The sequence below is a fragment of the Scylla paramamosain genome, chromosome 31, assembly GCF_035594125.1.
Source record: "Scylla paramamosain isolate STU-SP2022 chromosome 31, ASM3559412v1, whole genome shotgun sequence".
NCBI lineage: Eukaryota > Metazoa > Arthropoda > Malacostraca > Decapoda > Portunidae > Scylla > Scylla paramamosain.
In genome coordinates, this window is record NC_087181.1 from 15,182,942 (window position 1) to 15,207,354 (window position 24,413).

Consider the following 24,413-nt stretch of genomic DNA (forward strand, 5'->3'; position numbering starts at 1 on the left):
ACATATTATTATTATTAAGCAGGTAATGAGTAATAATGATATTGGCAAAATAAAATGAAAACTATATCACTGATGGTATTATCTCAATCATATTTAATGCTAGAGCAGCATAGCCAAGGCTGACCAAATTACTTGGTGGTCATGCTGGCTTGTGGTAAGCCCCTTGAGTACCTTGTGTGTCGTGCAAGGGATTCAGTTTCCACTTGGTCCTTCTCTTGTTTTAAGACAAGTTATTGAAAGAAAAGGGGCTATCAAAATTGCCTTGTTCCTTGCAAGAAAACGGCTAGGTTCCAAGAGGTTATGTTGATGTGCCTTGTAACCATACAGTGTTGCTCATTTAAGCTTAGTTTCAACCACAAGCCATCTTAGGGTTGAGCTAACTATTAATGCTCAGAAATATACCAGATGACACATATACATGCAGAGAGGCAGCCAGTTCATCATCTAATACTTACCTGCTTTCTTTGATATATAAGCTAAAATATTTTGTGGCTGAAATACTTAATATTGTGACATCCCATTCACTTCACTTGTGGATCATGTAAAGGGATCCCCTGTTGATTGGATTGCATTTTTATATCATAACCTGTAGTGCCCTTCATTAATAGTACTTGGTTTGCTTTGGGATTTGAGGTAAACCTGCCACATGTCACTGAGGTTTGTGTATCAAAGCTTATTTCTAACTTTTGAGGACCTGCTTTGCTTTGCTTAGCTCATCATTCTGGGAGTAATGGATTCTCTTCTGTTAATATTCCACTAACATTTATATCTTTGCTGTAATTGTTCTTGTATTACAGTGTATTTCTTGCTCACTTCTAGTATATTCCTTCTGTATATTTGTGCTACATATACAGAAACACTGAAATGTACACATATTGAGTAGGTTTTCTTACATAACATACCTTACACACACACACACACACACACACACACACACACACACACACACACACACACACACACACTGACAGTTGTGTGGGGTCACTGCAGGGCTGCTGTCAGTGCCATCCGGGGCCGGGGGTGACGCGGGTTCCACTCGGTCATCCCTCAGCGATGCCTCAGCCATCAGCGGGTCCTCCACACGTACTTACGTCAATGAGGCATCAACGCTCATCATTGAAACCAGCGAGAACGGTGTATTCAAGTTAGTATGCTTGTTAAGCTGGTGTTCTGTTTCTTATGAGTGTATTAAAGTGCTGATTTTTGTTTTATCCTGTGATTTATGGGATATTTGGATTTACTTATGAATTTATTCAAGTTACTATGCTGTTTTTATTCACAAGTTCTAGTGTTATTTTTGTATATACTTCATAATATATGAAAAACAAGATTACATTTATGGGTTTTATTTCTGTATCTCATTTAGATCATAATCTCATCATCTCTAATTCATGTAGACCATAGCTTCAAACTTTTGAATACTCTTAGCATTTTCTGAGTGCAACTGCATCTTTTACTTAGTGGTATATTATTATGTACATCATAAACTGTAGATATAAGATTTTCTTCCCAAATAAATATCCATGATATTTTTTGTGTACATATTGTGGAATTATTTGTGTATTTCATTGTATGATTCCATTTGTTTTAACTGGTTGGACTTGCATCTCTTCTCTAGGCACTACCTCATCCCTTTATCACTGCAGCAGAAGAGCAAATGGAGGAAGAAAGGCTTGAAGCTTCACATATTTGGGGAACACACCTTCATAGCCAAGCATATGTCCAGGTAACTCATTGTTTAAAGTTCTTGGGAATTGTTGTTTTCCACCCAGACTATTCTGACTGATCTGATTCACTATTTTGTCATCTTGCTGCCTCTTGTTCCAGTGCAAGCAAGAGGACATAGATTTCTCCCATAGGCGACACAACCACTTATCACAAAACATTGCATTTGGTGACCTCCTTCCTCCCTCAGCTCAACACAGTGTGAGGTGTGCCAGAAGACCTTAGGGCGGAGATTTGGCAAGCAGGGTTACATATGCCGGGATTGTGGCTACAAGTGTCACAAGCCGTGCCACGTCAAGACAGAGATCACCTGCCCTAACTCCACTGTCAACAACATGGATCTGTGAGTACCCTGGCAGACATACTCCTTCACCCCTTCACTCCCTGTGTTGCTTATTTCTTGCTTGATGTTCATTGTGCCTGTAGTTTTTTCTCCTGACTAAATCAAGGGTGGGAATTGATTGATCAAGGTAAACAATAGTAACAGAGGTTTGCTTACTTCTTGCTTGGTGTTTGTTGTGCCTGTAGCCTCTTATGACTAAATGCAGGGTGGGAATTGATTTATAGAGGTGTACAACAGTAATGAAGGTTTGTTGCTCAAATACCTAGTTTCAGGATTGATAATTTGATAAAAAAAATTTTGGTGGTGAAACGATATATTTTTCACCGCCATTGGTTTCTGATTAATGATGAAGTGGAACTAGCAGTAATATTACACTGAGTCACAATGGAATCCCCCACACTGAGCCTTACTCTGAAATGCTTCTGTGCTGCACCTTCACTACACTCAAAAGGTTGTATTTGAAGTTACAAGGTTATTCAAAAGGCTCTGGTTGAAATTACATGGATTTTTAGATATGTTTTTATGGTTCTGGTCACAGATTAGCAAGACCTCTAACTGGAGAAACACACTTGAGAACATGGTTAATCATGTGTGTGGCCTTGGAAAAGAATCATGGTGAGAGAGCAAAGCGTTTCAGAATACAGATGACTTTTTGGTGAGGTTGGCACTGTTGCCCTGCAAAGGTTTTTATTCAGAAGCTGGGTAATGCCACTTCCCTATTTATCAACTGATTGATCTGAATATTTACCCCATCCTGTGCATTGCATTGTCCTCACAGTGCAGCTGCTTATGGAATTTTCTCCAGTTTGATACCTCATGCAGTGTGTGTAGTGGGGCTCACTTGATCACTAATTGGTATGCACTGATGGCAACACATTGGTGTCACAGGGGTATGGTGTGCACTGGTAGAAAGCTGCACCACAAGTAAGTATTTGTTGTGCTGCACCAACAAGCATGAGCCTCCAGCACCTCTTGACAGTCAATAAAAGTCCTCAGCATCATGTTCATCTGTTTTTTTTTTTTTTTTTTTTTTTTTTTTTTTGTAGTGAAATTAGATGAGATTTTTCTCTTTTCATCTTTATCTTTTGTGTGATATATTCCTTGATGAATTTTGTGTAGATGTAGACATTAGATTGATTCAATTTCAGCATTGGCATGGCTAATGCAGTCAGATCCTGTAGCTGAAAACAAGTCCAGGCACTGGTTTCAGAAAAGCCAGACAAGGCCATAAAGGATGCAGTCTGTTGCTGCCATAAACTAGGGATATGTTAGACTACAGTAGAATGACCTGTAGAATATAGGATTCTGCGCTTGGTTCAAAGCCAAGAGGATTTCAACTTGAATCCTGGAAGCTTTATTTTTAGACCAGTGAGAAGATATTTTGATTGCACAAACTTTATGATGTATTACAGGTCACACTAGGAAGCAAATTCTAGGCTGTTTCGCACAAACTTTATGATGTATTATAAGTCACACAAGGAAGCAAATTCCAGGCTGTTTGTCATACACTGGGTAGAATCATGTTAACTTGTACACACCTTTGTATACCTAGCATGTCAGTTTGCATGCATTTATCAATGTGAATACATTGAATGATTATCTTCGACTTAAAAAATGTATAGATATAGTGTGTTTTATCAAATTTTACCTTTAGAAATAACATGAGGCACTCCAACTTTCTCAATTAACTGGGACATGCACCCCACAGGCTGTGAGGGATTTGTAGGCACACTGTGTACTGTTTAGTGACTTTAGTGTCTGTGTGTGTGTGTCTGTCTGTCTGTCTGTCTGTCTGTCTGTCTGTGTGTGTGTGTGTGTGTGTGTGTGTGTGTGTGTGTGTGTGTGTGTGTGTGTGTTGTAGCTTGACTAGTCTGTAGCACGTCACCTCAGTGGTATGACAACTAACGTGTGTTTTGGTTTCTTGTCTTTCTAACTGCATGCAGCGTGACTGTTGGAGACGAGGGCAGGGAGGCCTTTGCCGGGAAGCGTCTTAGGTGTTCCCAGACCCTTGCAGGCTCCCCTTACAAATCCCTTCCTACTATTATTGAAAACTCAGTCACTGATGCTCCTAAATGTGACCCTTCCCTTAACCCTAAAAATGGAGCCCCTTCTCTGGACCCCAAACCAGAGGAAGGTGGCAGCAACAGCAATAATAACCAGACCAGTTATATGGCCAAGGTGCAACGTTCAGTTTCCTTTGGTCAGGAGAGAGTCAGGCCCATAATCACTATTCACTGTGAAAGGCTGGACTCTGCTCTCCCCCCTCCGTCACCGTCACGCCCCCCTGCCTCCCCTGCTGTGATGGATATCCTCCTGCCTGTTCTTAAAGTGGAAAGTTGTGAGAGTGATGCAATGCAGCAGAGATGAGGCCAAAAAACTTTTATATTAAACTAGAAAAGTTTTGTTAGCTGTGAAGTTAACCAATATACTTTTTCTTGTCTTTTTTTTCCTTGTTGCAGTATTTTGTTACCTATGAACTATTGCTCTTCATTTCTATTAGTTCAGATTTTTCTTGGCCATGAATAGCAACATAAATTCCTCCATCTCCTTTCTTTCTTAACCCTTAGACTGAGAATGTCTTAAGAATATGGTCAACTTTACTGCTTCCCATCTCTTCCTCTTACTCTCACACCTGCCACTCTTTTCTCCCCTTTCACCTCCATGTCTGCCCTTCCTTCATTTCCTCTTCCCACTTTCATGGCTGGGCAAGTGTAAAGTAGCTAAAAACATTAATCTTGTTGTTGTTCAGCTTCATAAATGTTTCACAGGCCACAAGGTCTACATATGTGTAGCTTAAATTACTGTTTTGTATTATTTATATATGTTTTACAGCACTTTTCTATTCAGACATAATATTTGAGTGAATCTTAAAGTAATTACATGAGCTATGATAGAACTGTAGTAGAGAGTAAGCTGTGCAGGATGTGTGGAGAATGAGAAAAAGTAAAGAAATTGATATTATAGAAGGTGACATGAATCAGTAAAGGATAATCTAGTAAGTCACTTATCAATAGTACAAGAAAATAGCATGTGTTATGATGCAAGTTTGCTGTGTGATAATAGAATAGTAACACATTTCACTATGTAGGTTTGTGTAAAATTATACTGCTGAAAACTGTATGTTACCTTGAGTTTGATATGTTTTGACTCAGGCATAGAACATGGGAATGCTGTGAGTGACGGGTTAAGTGTTCTTGTGAGAGAGTTTAAAGGCTTCTGTGATTAAGGCTTAAGATCTGTAATGCTGATGGATTACTAGGGATAAACAAGGCTATACATGACAATACTGCACCTGTGTCAGTGTAATTATACATTCAGAAAAATCAAGGCAGTTTACTTACTACTGTTTGATATTTTTTTTCCTTTTTATTCAGAAGAAATTTGTTCATTCCCTGAATGATGTGTCTTAACTTGATTCATATATGTGAGTGTAGTCACAAAACTCCTATACCACCACTGAAAACAAAAATGAGGATTTCATACAAGGAAGTTCAGTTTTGGAGGTGACAAGTTACTTCTGTTTGGAAATCGTTCAAATCAGAAGGTTCCCCAGCACAGGAAACTCTTGCTATACCTGACCTAACTGTTTCCATGTATCACTTAGTGCTCCCATAATGTGCTATATTCATTCCATAGATTTCTAAATGTAGCTGCATGCAAGTCCTGTCTGACTGTTTTTTTTTTGCTCTTTTTATAAGAATGCATATTTGGTGCAGGAATTGACCTAACATTAGATAAGTGCAAAGAATATCAAAATTAAGATTATCATGACACATGTTGATGCTCAGTTGTTAAAAATTAGTATTTCATGCTTGTGTGTGAACTCATGATTTTTTAATGCTCTTTAGTATCTGCTTTCTTCCTCTTGAATCACAACCCACAGCGGAGATTGCAACCATTATCAATTTATTTATTTCAATATACTATGCACATTTTCTTTACAAATTACTTATGAAATACTTGTACATTGATAAAACTTAAGCCTGTTACATCCTCCATTCCAAACATTTCCTACAAACATGATGGTATAGCAAGAGTTTACTTTCCAGATGAATGGATGAGACAGTAGACTACTCCTTACATTAGAATGCTCAAGCAGAAATGCTAAACATACTTCCAAAAGAATGAAGCCATTGGTTACCTTGTATTAGTATTCAAAATAATTGCTAGTGTGAATTCAAGAAGCTGTTAATCAAAGCAGTGTATTGCCTTATCTCTTTAGTTACTCCTTGCCAACATTGCCAGTACCTTCACAGACTGACTACATTTCCCTCCATATGGTGATGATAGAGGCCATTATGTAGTGTTAAGCTGCCTGAATATCTAAATGGAAGGCTAAGCATAAAGTTACTGCAGCTTCCTAGTTCCCATGCCTGAGTAATGATTAGGAAAACTACCTGAGTGAGAGTGTTGAGTGAAGCCTCTGGAACATTAGGTCCTTAAGTTATAAGTCATTTCATGATGATATTTCTCCCCCACTGAATGCCACTGTCTGAGGACCTTTGAGGTAACTAATTAGTACCAAAATCCTTTGCTTATTTTGGTTTAATAATGCATTGGTTAGTTTTAAGATGCTTTGTTTTGGTGAAATCTCATAATGCTTCATATTTGTTGTTTTTAATGATTAATAGTCTATTAGTGATCGTAATGAATCTCGTCTAGACTCATTTATAGTATATTACCGTTGAGAAAGCCCCTTATTTCCTCCTAGTGCAAATCAAAGTAAATCATCCAGTTTTGAAGGAATTAATGTTACTTGCATGCAAAGTAAATAAAAGTTATGCATGTAGTAAAAACTCCTCTCAAAAGATTCTTAATTTCTATCCCTCCCTGAAAAAGATAGTTTACTACCCCAAGCATTTGTCTCTACATGTCAGTAATCCCAGTGTCATCCCTCCAGGGAGTATGTGCGGGACCCCAAGGAGGAGCGGCGGGCATGGCTGAAGAAGACCAAGACCACATGAGGGCGGTGACTCCCCCTCCAAGTAGATTTCTCAGCAGCGCCGTCGGATTAGGTTTACGTTTTGTTGTGTTTTAAAGTCTTGTGGCTGTGTGTGTGACTGATTGGTGCAGGAGTGAGTGTTCTGCTGCTCTCTCTGCCCCAATGTCCATGTGTGTGTTTACTCTGAGGTGTGGTTTGGCTGTGTACTGTAATGCAATGATTAGGATGTGCGTTCATGTTGCACGTAAGTGGAAACATCCTTTCCTGGCCCTCATTTCCAGTACTTGTTCAAGAAATTCCGTCATTATCATAGTTGTCATCAGAATCATCATATATTGTCATTTTAAAAGTCAGCACAGCAAAGAGATGTCCACAGCTCAGTAGTAAATGTGAAAGTGAAATTTAGTGATCACCTAATATCTCCAAGATTACCTCTCTCTCATCCATTCAAGTCTCCCAAAAGTTTTAAGCATTGATATAGGAAAATATTGCAACATACTGTACTCACATGTGCACAAGCCTGTGTTAGTAAGAGAGGTTATTCCAGAATATCTTTCCTTGATCAAAGCTTGAGCAATATTCAAAATAATGGAACATGGTCAATAATAAACTTATTATAATGTTTGTGTATGTGTTTGTGTGTGTCTGTGTGTGTCTGTGTGTGTGAGGTGCACATGAGAGATAGGAAGCTTGCAAGCTGCGACACATGATAAAAAAAATATTTCACAGTAATATCCAAAAAATACATAATGGATCAGGGACTCCATTAGCTTCTATGCAAGCCATTTGCATATTAATTCTGAGGTTTATTTTTAAAACCTTTTGGTCATCTTTAGCGAATCACCAGCCAGTAATACATTGAGTCAAGTACAGGACACATTATAGTTACACTTGTAATGGAATGTTGCTTGACCTCTGAAGCATTACTATATTGTGTAAGTGTTACCCACACAAAAGAATCACATTTTCCCTAAAATAGAAAAAAAAATTATTGTTGACAAACTGAAGTAAAAACAAAACCATCCAAAGCATTTTGAGTGGTGCATAATTGATAACTTTTGATATCTCAAAAGAATTAGTATATTGTTGTGGCTGTCACCAGATGCACCTTTAACAAGTAACAAGATTAAATTCACCCTTGAGATTTTGCCACCATAGGACCACAAATCCCCAGCAGGCGTCACGCAGCATTGGATCCATTACATTTCCACTGTGTCCTCTTACAGACACGCCCTCTGCTCCCCCACACTCTCACAAAGCGATGAGTCTTGGTAAGTTTCTTATGTGATTTAATGCAGTGCTGTTTTTACATTGAATATCTAAAGAGTATCAATGTTGCATGTGTCTCATGCAGCTTTTCCAAAAATACTAGGTAGTGTCACAAATCCAGCCATATTTCCATTTTATGTATTTTTGGTATAGACAATGAAACCCACATTGAAGTACGTGGCAGGAGAGCTTGTAATGCTTGAAAATACAGAGATCTGAGAGTGAGGGTGGGAGGCAGCTGGGTAGCTTCAAAGGGAGAGAGATGAGGACAGTGACAAAATTCCTAATCTGCTGAAAGATCTTTGGACTCCCATGAGGAAAACAGTTGATTTTTGGAGAGGATGAACTTGAGAGCAAATTCTTGTGTATGATGTTTTGCAGTCCTGGAATGTTGAGAAATGGCTAGCATACTGTAAGGGTGTACCTAACTTTTCTCTGGAGTTAATTTTGTCATGAAAATTGCTCTAGCTAAGCTTGTAGGTGAAAGTAATAATATCTCGCATCTATATTAGCATTAATGGTGAGTCTTCTTAACTACACATGTTTCCTAAGAGCTGTGAATGAATAGTTTACACATTAGATATAAAAAATTCAGTGGAATGCAATAATATTTATGATGTAATATTTTATTTTGTGGAATGATAGATGCTTAAGGCAAATGTGAAAGGAGCCTTCCAGTACTTTACATAAGAGATTTAGAGATACTATAATGCAGAGCTTGTGGTGTGAAGACTTGGTCAGCGCTTGTGATTGTTGCTGCCGCTGCTGCTGCCACTGCTGACGAGTGATAAAGGGTTGTCAGGAATGTGTGAGTGTGTGTCTGTGTGTGTGTGTGTGTGTGTGTGTACATGTAGCACATACCATAGTAGTAGTAAACTTCAGTCTTTACAGGGTTAAAACCTCATCACAGATTCTGTACTTACTTTAACATTATATTGTTAATTGGTTGTTTGCCTTACAGAAGCAACATTCACCATATTTTTTCTGGAAGTCATTACATTTTAGATCTCGCCCATACTCACTGAACCAATTAGCAAATGGTCCTGCAGAGACATGCAAACATTGATGTAGGCTGTAAGTAAATGTTCATGTATCAAGCAATGTATGCAACACTTTTATCATTGTCTTGCCCCGGTACTGTACCTTTCCTCAACACATCCATGAAGTACTATCACACGAGCCTCTTCACCAGCACTGTGTCCCTTGATGTGTTGCAGGTAACTTGGATGTGGCAGGGAGAGGTGTAACTGTAGCTAACCATTTCCCTTGAAGTAAACACTGGCATGTTATTGTCACTCAGCTTCACACACTGCCCCAAAAGATGTAGTGTCTACATTAGGTATGAGGGTGATGTCCCCTCAAGAAGGGCAGCTGAGGCAAGTTACCTGAACATTTTCAGAGACTCACTGCTGCCTCAGATATGATAGTGCTTTTATAATGCTCTGTGTGCCCTGTCAGGGGAAAAGCAACATAATTACTATATGGTGTAACCTAGAACATGTGGCAAAAAATTTTGGTATTAGAGATTTTGTATAAATGCAATTTTTTCTTTTTGTTTATTGGCAAGACATTGGAAAGGTTTTAATTTTCGTATTGGTCCTGCATGTGTGTGCATATGTGCAAATCTGCAAAGTCTGCTATTGGCAGTTCACATAGATCACCAAGCAACCAGCACTGTTATCACACAGTGACATGGTTCAACAAGGAAACATTGCATAATACGTGCCATATGCTTCCATGCGTTACACGTGAATATAGGAGGCCTTAATAGCTTGTACTAGGTGGAACTCTTCTCAAACATTTCGTCGCCAGTCCAACAGGCCACATAATAACCTTGACAAAAGGGTGATGAGAGGAGTGTGTTGGGCATCACTTCAGATGTCCAAGACACTCCTCCTTCACTTCTTAGAAATAGTGTCATCATAAGCTTGCTGGACAAATGCATAATGTATATACATATTATTTCTCTGTTGATTTTATATGTAAATTATTGTTATACTCTGATGTTTGTCTACGTAAATTTAATATATTTTTATTTGCTTCAACAGATGTCATTACTCTATACATAACTTTGCTGACATTTAATGCTTACTATGTTTAGCGGCAAAGAAGTTCCGTTGTACTGTGTGTGTGTCTTTACCTCCAAGATAAACTAAAGCCAAACTAGCATAAAGGTACGGTGTGTGTGCTGCAAGCAGGGCGTGGCAGACTCATTGGGAAGATTTCACAGTCGCTCTGTAGGACATGAACAATACATTCAAACCAGTCGAGTTCACAAAAGTCTGTCTCCAATAATACTAATAGCATTGCAGATTACAAAAGCTGTCCGTATATTGATCACTAAACTCTACCCCATTGAAAAATATGACAAAACTTCCAATCCACCTCCTTCAGTCCATAGAAATCCAGTATCTCAGTCCTCTGTCCTATATACCTATGATGAAGCTTTCCAGCTTGCATCAGTCCATTCTGTCGAGCCAATGCAAAGGACGTCTTCCCATAACACCCACATGCCAGCGACTGTGAAATGTGGGATTGGTCTAGGTTAAGAGGGACTATGAGGCACTGGAAAGAAGCAATACTTTTTTTACTATTAGTTTGTGCCTTGTTGCATGAAAAACTGGACTAGAAGTAGAGGAAAGTATCAGCTTATTATGGAACTGGGAAGGTATAGGTATAAAGGAGATGAGTTAACTTGCTATTTTGTTTAGTTCAGTGTAGTATTGTTTGCATTTGTTTGATATAAGTGCAGGAGGGGAGAATCAGGTAATATGACTTTTCATTGAAGCTTATTTGCCATAAAAAACTTGATTTATTAAAGCTTGCAAGGATAAGATGGTTGTAAGCTAACAAAAGTTGGCTCTCTCTTCACCTTTCTTTCTGGGTTCCTGTATAGCAAACTACTCACTCCTCTACTTCCACAACTCAGCCATGAACAGCATAATACATACTGAGTTTTCATTTGTTCCTCACAGTCTCTCATGAGTTCTCTATTCCATGAAAACTACTATGCAAGTTTAATGTCAAAATAACATTCTGTTCCTCGTTGCCATTCTGTATAAAATAGGTAATTTTTTACCTCACAAGGAGAGGGAAGACAGTCCATATATATGTGTGTTAAAGAGTAAGAGTTTTCTTGTGTTGCTATCACAAAGGGTGGATTTCTGTAAGCTTGACAAACTATTGTAGTGATCACTTTGGTCAAGACGCGGAATTTCTTTTTAGCAAAAATGGTACTCTGTTCTTTTCATCTGAAATATTTTCAGGAAGTGTTGTTCTTTGGGATTTTTAAGAAGCATGAGCATCATTATTTTTATTTTTATTTTATCTTATTTATTTATTTATTATTATTATTATTTTTTATTTATTTATTTTTTTTTTTAAGAATGGATTACATGGATTTGATTTAAATTTTACTTGTAATTTTGCTTATATAGGTATATATATATTTTTTTTAATGTGATGGACAACAGGTCATACAACTGCAATAATAGAAGTATGTTTTAATGGTAAACACTTATTTTACTGTAGCTTTCCTCTCTCACATCCAAGTCCATTTCTAGCATCAAAATAATGTGTTCTGAGGTTAAAAATTAGTTGTGCAGTTTGGAAATTACAAGATTACATCAATGTAATTTTTCCAACTGCTAACAATCACACCAGTCAGCCCGGATCTCTGCCAACCACACTTGAAGCAGCTTAATATTGTTAATAGACAAAGGAAGTCATTAGAAGAAATATGCTAACTGTTTATTTCTCAATATTTTTTTTACTTGTCTGTCTCAGAAATGTTCAATTAAATATTTCTTAAACATAATGGAAGTGTCATTTTGTCATCCATAGTCACAAAGTCAGACTACTAGTTTGAGGCTTAGTTTGGAGAATTGTTATTTATTGTAACAATTGTGAATCAATCCCCTTGTGGTAAAGGTGACAGTCATTCCAGAGTCAGTGTCACTGAGCTCTGAACATTGCTTGGTTATGTCAGTGAGGATCCTCACAGCCGTTAAGTCATACTCAAGAAAATATCTTATAAAGGAGGTACATATTTACTTGTTTGTCACTGTAAATGTGTGTGTGAAAAGTGGATGCCCAGCAAGCAAGAACACTGGCACTTTGATCTGGTGGATCTTTGCTTTGATGTGGCAAGAGCAGGTGCATTTTTGGTCAGTTTGGTAAACAAAAACACTTGGATTCCTACAGTAACACACTACTGGACATCACCAATGCACTAAATTTATTGTGCATAACTTGGCATATTTCATTTGACAGTGCAAATTGTTCAGGTCTTTATTGTGCAATCTGCTTCTATCTGTTACGCAATGTTTTATCCTGGTTTCCTTCAGTATTTGTTAGGTGGTTTTATCAGATAGGTGTACACTTATTCATACATAAGATACTAGTTTGTGGTGTCCACAGTAAAGCTGGCTCTTTTTTTTTTTTTTATTATTATTATTTTTGCCAATGTTTTGGCAGAGAAATGTGTGTATTCATCTGCGTTTGTCCATCCACAAAATATCTGGTCTATAAAGTCATGTGTCCAGATGATAATCACTGCCTCTCAGGTGTTACTTTCACTAAGCAGCCCTTCCAGTAAGCCAGCATTATTTTGCCATGTAAAGGTTGTCCCACACCAGTGAATCATTGGTCCCACTCACTTTACGCAAGGGAACAAATTTGTAGCAATCCCCACAGCACGTTTGAACAATAATTCTCACTACCTATGCATATAACAAATTAAACACCTTTCATGCATCCATATTTATTCTATAAAGTTGATAAATCTACTTCCCTTACAATATCCTCAGCATTATCATCAATGTCATCATCTGAGTCGAAGGCACCCATCATTTCATCATCCACCTTTTCTTCATCTCCCTCCTTCATTTCATCATCCACCATTTCATCATCATCATCTTCATCTCCCTCCTCTTCATCTTCATCTCCCTCCTCTTCCTCATCTTCATCTCCCTCCTCCTCTTTTTTCTGATCTTTGTATTTCTTCCTTTCACTCTTGGACATGAACCTGAGGATGAAAAATTTTTAAATTACTCCTTCACAAATATTTAAAAAAAAAGCTAATTCAAGAATCTAATGATATACTATTTATTGTATGTGTAGCTGTAAAGTATCCCAAAAAAATGTTGGCACTGCATTCCCTGCATATCACAAACAGCTAAAAGGGGACAAAGGGACAAGATCTGTACCCCTACAATGAAGTCAGCTTGGTACATTTGTAACACGACATGTTTGAGACAAGGCATTTAAAATAACTGGACAAAGATAAAAAATAGACAAGGTTATGTCTTTTCCCTCTTTCCTTTTCAGTGACCTTTCGTGATCATGCAAGGAATACAGTGACACACAATGACTTGAATCTTAAAACACGTTTGGCCTTTTTTTCATTAGCCATTCATGCATACAGGGTGTCCCTAAAGTCTCTTTACAATTTAAAAAATTACAGAAGTAAATGAACAGTCAAATATGTGGAAATTATTACAAAATGAAAATACAGTAAAATCCCTCTCATCCGGCATTCGAGTATCCAGCAGCTTCAAGTATCTGGCACATTTTTCCCCGAGCCTTAAAATCAATAAAAAATCAATGTGTACTCAAAATCGATTAGAATTCCCGCACGAGGCATACTTTGTCCCCTCGCGACCAGAGCGCACTGCTTCACGCCACCCGCGGCCCACAGCACTGTGTTTACTCAGTGACTCAGTCCCACGTGTGCACTGTTTATCGCCTGACACCTTCATCATGCCTAAAGTTGTAGAAAAGAGGAAGCGTGTTCTGCTTACACTTAAGCAGCTGATCAGATCAGCTGCTGATTAAAATCAGCTGATCTTTGTTATGGTAAGATGCGTGAGTGTAGGGTGGTGATGGTGGACATAATTTCACTTCTATTCAAGTATCCGGCAATATTCAAGTATCCGGCATGTCGGCGGTCCCATTGATGCCGGATAAGAGGGATTTTACTGTATAATAATTTTTTTTTCCCTCATATTTAATACACCTCTATATGGGCACCATTAGTTACACGAAGCACATTAAACTCTGTGCTACACTGTATAACTGCAGTATATAGACTGAAAACCTGAAATGTGAAAGTGAATGTTGATTTCCTACTCATTTAATTACTCTATAATGCTGTGCTAACACTCCACAAACAGAGCAACACTTGTATCAAAACTTCCTACAGATGCAAATACATAAGATCTGGGAAGAGAAAGAAATGTTTTGCTCTTTCTTTATCTTTCTATCATTAAATGTTATCAGCACCTGTAGAGAGTTGTTTTGACAACTGTGTTGATTTGTTGTGTGGATTAATACATCAGGATTGATATGAAGAAAGATTAATCATGTGAGAAAGCACATCAATGAAGGATACATTTTTCAGATTTTCCTATAGTTTTTCAGTCTATAAACTGCAGTTACATTGAGAAAGAAGAGGAATTACACATATACTGTAAAGTAAGAGAAGCACACAGTAGTGAGTAGAGAAAAATGCATTCCCCATTAAAGAGCCAGGGTAACTCAGACTGCTGATATGGGTTGAGCAGGTTCATGGGTTGGAGAGGTAGGAGATAATTATGGTGATCTTGCATGTGGCTTCATACAGGGTGGAAACACAGTGAGTGCAGGGGTGTAGCTCTGCAGGCTAAAGGGAGGGAGAGATCATGCAACTACAGTTGCTGTAAGCTGATAATCTGTAAGCCACACCCCATGTCTCTCTCCTCCCCCAAAGCCACACTCTATGTCTCCTCCCCCATTCTGGTGGGACACCTGATTGATGCACTTCGAAGTTCTTGCCACCTCCTAAAATGTTTATATGTTCATGGGTTGGAGAGGTAGGAGATAATTATGATCTTGCATGTGGCTTCATACAGGGTGGAAACACAGTGAGTGCAGGGGGGTAGCTCTGTAGGCTAAAGGGAGGGAGAGGTCATGCAACTACAGTTGCTGATAATCTGTAAGCCACACCTTATGTCTCTCTCCTCCCCCAAAGCCACACTCTATGTCTCCTCCCCCATTCTGGTGGGACACCTGACTGATGCACTTCGAAGTTCTTGCCACCTCCTAAAATGTTTATATTTAAGATGTTTCCATTCATCTCAATTAGTGTTTACCTATTTAAGATGTTTCCATTCATCTCAATTAGTGTTGCCCTAAGCTGACTTCCAATAATTTCAGTATGAAAACAATTATTATAAACATTTACAGTTATAGCACCATAACATCAATACTTAAAAAAAAACTGTGGATTTATGAATATATTTACATAATCTCATCCACATGGTTATCATCAACACGTTTCACTGAGACGTGGGAATCAAGTCAATATGGATGAGGTGATGCAAATATATTCTTGTACAATCAATGCTTTGATGGTGCAATTGCTCTTCTACTACTGAGTTTTGGAAATCAGGGAAGGATAAAACCAATTGATAAGGTTATTGAAAAAAAATCTGGGGAGGTGGCAATAACCTAAGAATCAATTGAGAGTCCTGCCTAAATGGTGGAAGAGGCAAGCAGTGTGGCTTTAAAATCAGCTTAGCCTGCAACAACTATACATTCTACAAGACGATTACAGAAGCATGCAACCAACCTTATTTCATCATCGTCATCCTCCTCGTCCTCATCGTCATCCGCAAACAGTTCCTTAAACTCGTCCTTATCCTTTGCCTTCTGTTTCTCCAGGAGTTCTCGCTTCCTCACCACTGGCAGGTTGTAGTCATCCAGCTCGACTCTGTTGGAGATCCGCCTCATGTGCTCCTTTTCCCTTATCTTGTGCCAACTGGCATGGAATGACAACATCGGTGTCCCACCCTGCTTGACTGCAATCTGTGTAGGATGAACAATTATGTAAATAATATAGATTTTACCATATCCTGTCTCTCCTAGCTTGCAACTGAAATCTAAGCAACTTCACCTCATCACTGACTGGTTACCCAGCCTCTCTACATTACATTTTACTTCTCTTCCTTGTATCTCCCTTATTTTGTGCAATACTTGGTCCCTTCATCAATGGACAATAGTGACATAACACTATGAATGTGTTAAAACAGTTATAACGGGCAAAAGAATTTTAAAAACTTCATGGACCATTGTGCTCAGAATTTTCTCCATCATTGATGGATGATGATGATCACTTATTTTCAGCTCCATGATAATTTCATGGGAAAAGCTACATAAAACAAAAATTGCTGCAAGCATTTTCAACTGTCCGTGACTTTTAACTTGCATCATCCTAACTATGCTTTATCAATTTCAACATAACAAATTCATAGGCTACTATCTTATGTCCAATGTGATTGAGAAACCAAGCAAGTATTGCACAAAATAAAGAAAGGTAAAGGGAAGAGAAAGAAGAATTTGTAGTGTAAAGAGGCCAGCATTTGGGCTGAGTCTCACAGGCTGACTGAGCCATGGCCTCATTAGTGACGTTACAAGAGCCACTCTCCACTCAGTAGCAAAGTTACAAATAGCTTGGGCTCCACCAGTGAATGGCCGATAGCATCTTTCACTAAAATAAGGTTTGCTTCTTTAACCTTAACCAGAGAGCCTTCATTCACTACTCCCAGCATACTCAATGCCAGAGACTTAGCTCTGTAATCATGCCACTTGTGAACATGGTAAGTCCATTCAGCAGACCAAGCATTCCTCTTGTTTTAATGCATGGCAAACTGACAATTTCCATAAGTACAGAATTATTTAATACTTGTGTAATCTGACACCTTGCAAGCAAACAAGGATTTTAGTAGGAATGAAAAGTAAATCTGCTGCAGATATATAACATGATGAAAATATATAGGCAAATCAGCAAACAAGAGCTTCACAATGAATATTATAATGTTTATGTGAACATGTTGCTAGATGGCAAAATTACTTATCCAGACCCTGTGATGAATACTGTAGGTATGGTGGGAGAGACAAGTTGAAAGAATACTCACCTCCCAGTCTTTCACAGATTTTGTGTCTCCAATGGCAAAGGTGATGTCTTTTCTCTTGGATTCAATAAACTCTTGATTTTCTTTTATTTTTTCCAACAAGTGTTTCATTCTTTTATTGTAGTTGGGAACCTTGCACTTTTTCATGAATGACTTCAGCTGAAAGGAAAAATGTATATTACTAAGTAAGGATAATAGTCTAACCTGTCAAAATAAGTGACTTCCACTCACAAGCAGTCCTTCACATTCTTACCCTCAAATCCACACTACAGGAACACAGCTCAATATCTGAGTATTATGCCAATGAACAAAAAAAAAAAAAAAAGTCTTAAAATAAATGCCATTTCCTACACATCATTTGACTGGGTACTAACAAATATGCAGAATTAAAAGTTATACCAATAAACATAAAATCAAAAAGTCTAAAGTAAGTGCTATTTGTTACATATCATTTTACTGGGTACCGACAAAACACCCAGAATAAAAATTTCTAGCCCCAACCTGCAAAACAAGTGGAACCACCAACTCAGGGAAGCCAATGGAGGCGGCTTCAACACTGAGGTAGTTGACAATGCCATTGTACACCTGGTCCACCACACCATCCTTGAAGCCAGACTCAGACATCTCAGAGCGGGACAGGCGCAGCATGCACAGCCAGTCAAAGGGCCTGATGGAGGCCTTCTTGTGCTTCTTACCAAGGGGAGCTTTGTTGAGAATCTGTCATTGAAAAATAAATGTTAAGCAATGCTTATGGATTTTTACTTGATGCTTTACTCCTTATAAGAATAACCACAGCAGAAATATTATTGTATCTACTTCTTTATACACATGATTCTTGCCTCCCATACTCTCTCCATTTCTAGTATTTCCACCTCCTCTTTATTTAGGAATGGGATTTGCAAATGAAAAGGGGAATGAATTAAAAATTTGAGTCAAGCAAGATACTCATTCAGCTTAAATATTATATACCAGTAGCACTAGTAGTTTATCAGAATTACCCATAATTTTTTACTTGAGTATTGATCCAAATTTACATAGGCAAATGTATCATCACACATACCTCCAGCAAGAAGGGCAGGACTGGTATGAAGGTGCTGGTGTGTCGAGAAAGTTCTGTCAGAATGGAACACACATGGAACACCAGTGGGTAGAAGGAAGGAGTGGGCTGGAGCTTCATTGTTCCTATGGCAATCTGAAGACAAATGAGACTGTCATCAACTGTGCAACCTTCACAGAAAAGAAAATACATACATATACCAATGCTGCCTTCCCCCAAAAAAGGTACATAGCCAAGACAAGGCACACAACATTCACATTCACACCACTCTCTTAGCCTGCAATGGAGAAGAGAAGGTATTCCTGCCCATTCATAAACATGGCACAATTCAATCTCAAATTCTTATGTAATGAAGACAGCATGAGTGATGAGACAGGCATACACAAAGTTTTCAGTTCCTTACCTGAGTGAGTGGGTACACAATGGGCTGCAGGGCTGGACTTGGGTGAGTCTTGGACAGGAGCTCAGCCCACAAGTGTATGCAGTGAATATACTGCCAATTGTACACCAGCTGAATCCGCTCCTGTTTAAAAGCACCACCATCAATAACAGTTTTAACATAGTCTTGGTCTATATCTCACATACAGTCTACCTGATACTGATGTAAGGATCTGAGGAACAGTGAAGGCAGCAGAGGTGTCAAAGAAGACACAAGAGATGAGACTTGGATGGTCCATGTCACGAGAAGCGATGGACTAAGTGATGAGAAATGAGCAACGGAGATGAAAGTACAGGGAAGAAGGAAAGGAAGACCCAAGACAAGATGGAAAGATTACATAGCAGCAGATATGAGGAAGAAAGGACTGAATATCAACATGGCAGACAAAAGGGACCTGTGGAGAGAGCTTATGAAACACAACCCCATATAAAGACAGGATAATAAAGCTGACAAAGAAGGAGAGTCCCTTTAGTATTGATGCTACTGAAAACATCTTTTAAATGCACAGCATACAACACAAACAACCAACCTTCTTCTTGACCATGATGGCATTCCTGAGGTGAAAAGCCATTTGACGGATGTACACAAATGCATGTTTGTATGCCAGCACTTGGTCCAGGGCATAAAGCTCCACCAGGGACAGCCTCATGAAGTCGATCAGGCCCCAAGTAGATGGTGACGTGAATCTTGCATTTTGAACATAGGTCAAATATAATCGCTGAAATTAAAGTAAGTTTTAGGAAATATCTAACTGTAAATTATCAAATCATAAAAATACTTTACTTAAAACATGTGAGGCACACACACACACACACTTACACAAAACAAGCATTTCCTTTCACCCCACAAATTATAAAAGTACTTTACAGGGTGCAGTGAAATAACAGATCCAGCACAAAGACTCATTCTTAAGATAGATTTTCATTTAAAAACAATAATGCCTCTCATCATTATTTTTTTCTCTCATACCACCACACACTTCTGTCACAACATAATACAACTTTTTTCTCCTTTTGAACAACAAACTAGAAGTATTGCAATCCACTGAGTGTTTTTATAGCAGTGCATGTTATTATACAAGAAATCACTGAATATTTCTCTTCTGATTCTAAAGGAATAATATAAGTCACATACATATAAGTCACGTAACATCATAGTAGCAGTGTTAATTTAAACCCATTACTCTTATCAATTACCTTCAACACCCACTCCAGGGGCTTTGGGGGAAGCTTCTGTGCAAGTCTGAAGATGGCAACAAACGCCACCACCCTGACCCTCTTCTCACTGGTGGCCCACAGCGTGATAAGTCTCTTTAGCAGCATCTTGCACACAGCCGGGTGGCTTGCATAGTAACTCAGGAGAGGCAGCACCCCTCGGTTTAGGACCACCTCAGCCACACTGGGTTCTGCCATGCACTCTGTCAACTAATACTGCCAGTTAATAATCTACCTCCATAAAATTTACATATCTGTACTGTACATGGTCCTTCACTCCAGTACTGTGACATACTGATGACTGCAGCTTTACCACATGACTTTTTTTTTTTTAATTAATTATCAAAACTCTGGCTATAACTCTAGCAGTTTGCCTGAAAAATTCTGATCCACTTCATCCAAATCAAAATGACACTTATGTACACACAAACAGCTCAGAAATCACTGCTCAGCCACCTAACAGTTCATAATCAGCATGAACAGATCCATAAAACAGTCCTGTAATTCTTACTGTGACAAGATTCCTCAGGTACAACTTAAAGAAGTTCCTCATCTTGGGCCACTTTCTGCTCTTGGTGGGATCATCTTTGGGCGTTTTCAGCTTGAGGATACTGGCCAGGGCTGACGGCACATTCCGCAGGCACAGCCGGATTATGGAATTGAAAACTGGAAAAGATAACGAGATGAAATTAAAAACAACTGATAGAAGCAATAAATATCTGAACCACAGCTGATACTACACATGGAGCAGCCTAGATAAAGCACCACACACTCATACACACATCATTCATACTCTTAGCCCTGTTGTCCTTGGTGGAAAGCATTAATCTCATGACCATTGTACAATATCCCAGAAGCTTAGGCATAGCACAGTACTACACAGGACATACAAACAGCCAACAGCAACATCAATCACAACTACCAATTCACTCATTACATAAACATTTGACAGAAGCTTACTGATTTACTAGTTATGCATCAACAGTGTGGCATGACATACTTTGGGGACCCTCCACCTTGTACTTGCTGGTGGCTTCTCCTTCCTCTTTGTCCTTGCTTCCCAGACTCTCAATGGCTGCTAGGAAGGCCTGAGACACATCCAAGAAGGTATTGAGAGGACTGAAACACAAATGGATTTCAAAAATTTACTTTAGATTGAAAATAAAAGTTGTAGTCTCCAAAACCTAAAGAGAAACATTTATTGATCATGATTTTTATTTGTAAATCATACATCTTCATTTCTCCATTTTAAGAACTAACCAAGACAGGAATAATGTATTTAGGAATAATTTTCTTTGCATGATAGAGTATCACAGGTGACAAGAATGAGACATGAAATAAGGCTAATGGTAAGGATGTGCAGGAAGGCTGAGGATATACGACGACGGGGCTAAGAGTGTGAATAATGTGTGTGTGTGAGTGTGTGGTGTTTTGTCTGGGCCACCTAGTGCAATGCTGGCCTGGTATACAGACAGATGACTTTGTTAACAGAATCCAGTATGACAAGGAAAGAAATACAAGTAAAAAGTAACCAACAAGCTCTAATAAAAACTAAAGAACTCCACTTTTAATCATAGCATGATTTTCTGTATCTCATTAATAAAGAATGACTGTTACTTACTTGGGGCCTTGCAACTCTTGCTCCCATTTGTTGATCACTGAAGCCGTGATGATGTTGGAGCCTCTGTTCTGAAGCTCCTCATCCTCTACGTCACTCTCATCACTGCCAACCTGAGAAAGCAAAGGAAAAATTTTTTACCCTTAATGATGATCACCTTTCAAATACACAAATACCAACAATGTATTGCATTTGTAAGTTCAGAAAAAAATTAAATGGAAGGGTTTAATGTGAATTTTCTTCCTATACTCTCCTATACACTACCAACAGATAAAATACTAAATCTGGACTGGAAGAGTGTGGAGTAAGATACCATACATCACTACAATGATGTAGTTAACAAATCTGTGGCATTTATTGCCACTGTTATAATTTTCCTTTTCCTACCCAAATCATATACAGACACATTAATTTCTTAAACTCAAAGCAAGTCTGCAAGTCCATTCCAATTTAAGATTCAGCACATCCAATTTTGCCTGGATTGTCTAAAATGCTTTATGCAGATACCTGAGAACTCGAAGTGCTCATACAGAAAAGAGAATATATGAATTTTAATACTGGCAAAACAGAAAAAGGACAAACCTCCAGTTTAGAGGGTGGCTGAAATACTGCTCCACCTCTCTCCTGGTCCTCTTCTTCCTCCTCCTCCTCACTATCCTCTTCCCCTGAACTGTTCAGGTCCATCACATCAGATGACTCCATCATTGTGGCATAAAATTCAGGATCATTCTTCTTCAGCTTCTCCAAGTATTCTTTGCGACTCATTTTGCCGACCCCAGCCAAGTCTTCATCCTCTTCAAAGTCCAGGTCGTCATTATCTGTTAACATGTGATGATTTTAGTCCTGTGACATTACCAGTTTTTGTAATGGAGAAAAAAAAATTATGTATGAAGGGCAAACTCTTTTCACGGAGTAGGGAGAATGTGAAAGAAATCTAATTCAACTGGACTGGCTGTTAAAAAAATGACAAGTCCAAAAAACTCTGAACCTGGAAGCTTCTCAATGGTGAACCAAACAACTAACCAGATGACTTAGTCACAACCACTTTCCACTGGTTATCAAGACAGCATTCATTAGCAAAGTAAGAGGTCTAATACTGAAAGTATTTTCCATTTTCTGTTCTTAAACTGTGCTTTACATAGACAAACAGCCACACTAGGTACCTTCATCAATCTTTTTCTTCTTCACCTTGTTTTGCTTCTTTTTTGTAGTTGCTTGTGAGGGTTCCTCATCCTGAAACAAAATTCATTTACAGATACGCATTTATAAATAGAATGCACAAAACTATGCAGCCACCAAACCTAATATACTGAATACTTCAAGAATAATGTCATAATATCTAATAATATTTGTAATTGCACAATCTATGTGTACAGTACCACTTTATTTTATTTTGCAGTCATGCACAGTTATATGGAGTGACTTACTGAATCCTCATCATCGTTAATCATGGAAAACATGTCGTCCACACTGGTCTTGGCTGTCATCTTCTCTCTTTTCCTTTTCATTCCAGCTGCCTTCACATTGCCTTTGCTTTTTGGCTTCATGATGGTGCGTGATTCTGAAGTGACAAAGAAAATTTTGTATATCAGTAATATTGTATTATGCAAGTACCTTTTTAATTGGTGCAAGGTGGAAAATTACAGTTTGCTAAATTGACCTTGACTGTTTTGTCAAGGGTTCAATTCCTGGAGAATATAGAGGTTGAGGAGGAAGAATATACAGTGGATACACTACTCAAAGAAGAAATTAAACTGCAAGAGCTTAAGATAATTGAAAACACCAGAATTTCATTTAAATTTTACAATGAGGGGGGAAAGCTATGCAGCAGCCCAACTACTACTTGCCATTGCTATTCTTTAAATGACCTGAATTATTTATTTTCATTACCCCATTTCACATATCACAGTAATTAGCTACAATATTCATCTAGGAAGAGACAATAGCAGAGAAAGATAATGTAAAAATGATATGATGTAAAAAAGCAGGTGGCTAGAACAATCATCAGATTACTGGAATTTTTACAAGAGGTAAGTACTTAGTTATTTGTCCTGTCACAGATCTTGGCCTTTTTCTTTTTTATTCCTGTGTGCCTTTAGCTCTGATTGGTTAAAGGAAAATTTTAATGTTTTTAGGGGAGTCCAAGGGGAGAGCCACTGGTTAGGCGACTTGTTAGATCAGGTTCGATTTTAAAATACCATAAACTAACTGGTTATTTGGATAACATTTGATGGCTGTTAGATGACTGTGCTCATTCTTTCTGATTGATGGGAATTTTGAATGTTTATGGGATCCTGGGGGAAAGCCACTGCTTAGGCGGATTGTTAGGTCAGGTCTGATTTTAAAATACCCTTAACTAGTTGGTGGTGACTGTTTGATGGAGGAATTCGGGCGAGGCACCACGAGAGCCACCACAGGTCACATCTATTATTAAGGCAATAAAATTTAAAGTCATAACTCAGTGCTTATAATTTTATGAGTTTTATTGCTAAAACTGCGCACCTTGCTCAACTCCCCGATGGCATGTCAGAAGCACCAACAACCACCACATTAACAACTACTACTAGAACAACATGTATCAAACTGTGTACACTTGCACTCCTCCACACAACACAACACATGATCTTACCCAGGGGCAGATGGTGTGGTCCCCGTACCCTTGTGCTGGCCTGGTAGTGGTCGTGAGCCTGCCCTCCGTGCCGCTTCTCTCGTCAGGCTCACACGTGTTTACCTCCCTCCTTGCTCCCTCTCTCCCTCTCCCGCTGACATTCTTTTTTTTTTATCGGCGTTACATTTCCATGACTACACTAAATAATCTTTCCTTCTTTCTATTTTCTTTTTTTATTTTATAGCAT

General features: G+C 38.5%; 2 protein-coding genes across 2 annotated transcripts in view; one reads left to right on the forward strand and one right to left on the reverse strand.

Annotated features, from left to right (window-relative positions):
- LOC135116328 (uncharacterized) overlaps positions 1-5,411 on the forward strand; it is a 40,383-nt gene extending 34,972 nt beyond the window's left edge. Inside the window, exons 18-21 of the mRNA XM_064033682.1 lie at positions 991-1,144; positions 1,619-1,726; positions 1,916-2,068; positions 4,012-5,411. Coding sequence (XP_063889752.1) covers positions 991-1,144; positions 1,619-1,726; positions 1,916-2,068; positions 4,012-4,435 — 839 coding nt within the window. The 3' untranslated portion in view covers positions 4,436-5,411. The remainder of the gene's footprint in view (positions 1-990; positions 1,145-1,618; positions 1,727-1,915; positions 2,069-4,011) is intronic.
- Positions 5,412-13,025: 7,614 nt separating this feature from the next.
- On the reverse strand, positions 13,026-24,346 carry LOC135088700 (nucleolar complex protein 2 homolog). Its single transcript, XM_063983659.1, has 15 exons — positions 24,188-24,346; positions 22,986-23,119; positions 22,722-22,791; positions 22,141-22,376; positions 21,562-21,671; positions 20,941-21,059; positions 20,452-20,606; positions 19,923-20,150; positions 19,256-19,444; positions 18,691-18,810; positions 18,291-18,422; positions 17,732-17,947; positions 17,234-17,389; positions 15,889-16,124; positions 13,026-13,305 (listed from the first exon to the last, which is right to left on the reverse strand). Exons 2-15 carry the CDS (start codon positions 23,103-23,105, stop codon positions 13,047-13,049), a joined length of 2,346 nt encoding a protein of 781 aa, XP_063839729.1. The 5' UTR covers positions 23,106-23,119; positions 24,188-24,346; the 3' UTR covers positions 13,026-13,046.
- Positions 24,347-24,413: the final 67 nt, after the last annotated feature.

Coding starts and splice junctions, on each gene's coding strand:
- LOC135088700 (XM_063983659.1), bottom strand. CDS start 23,105: ATGAAGCCAAAAAGCAAAGGCAATGTGAAGGCAGCTGGAATGAAAAGG. Junction 22,377..22,721: donor GAAGAAAAAGATTGATGAAG/GTACCTAGTGTG, acceptor ACATGTTAACAG/ATAATGACGACCTGGACTTT. Junction 13,306..15,888: donor GATGACGATGATGAAATAAG/GTTGGTTGCATG, acceptor TTTCATCCTCAG/GTTCATGTCCAAGAGTGAAA.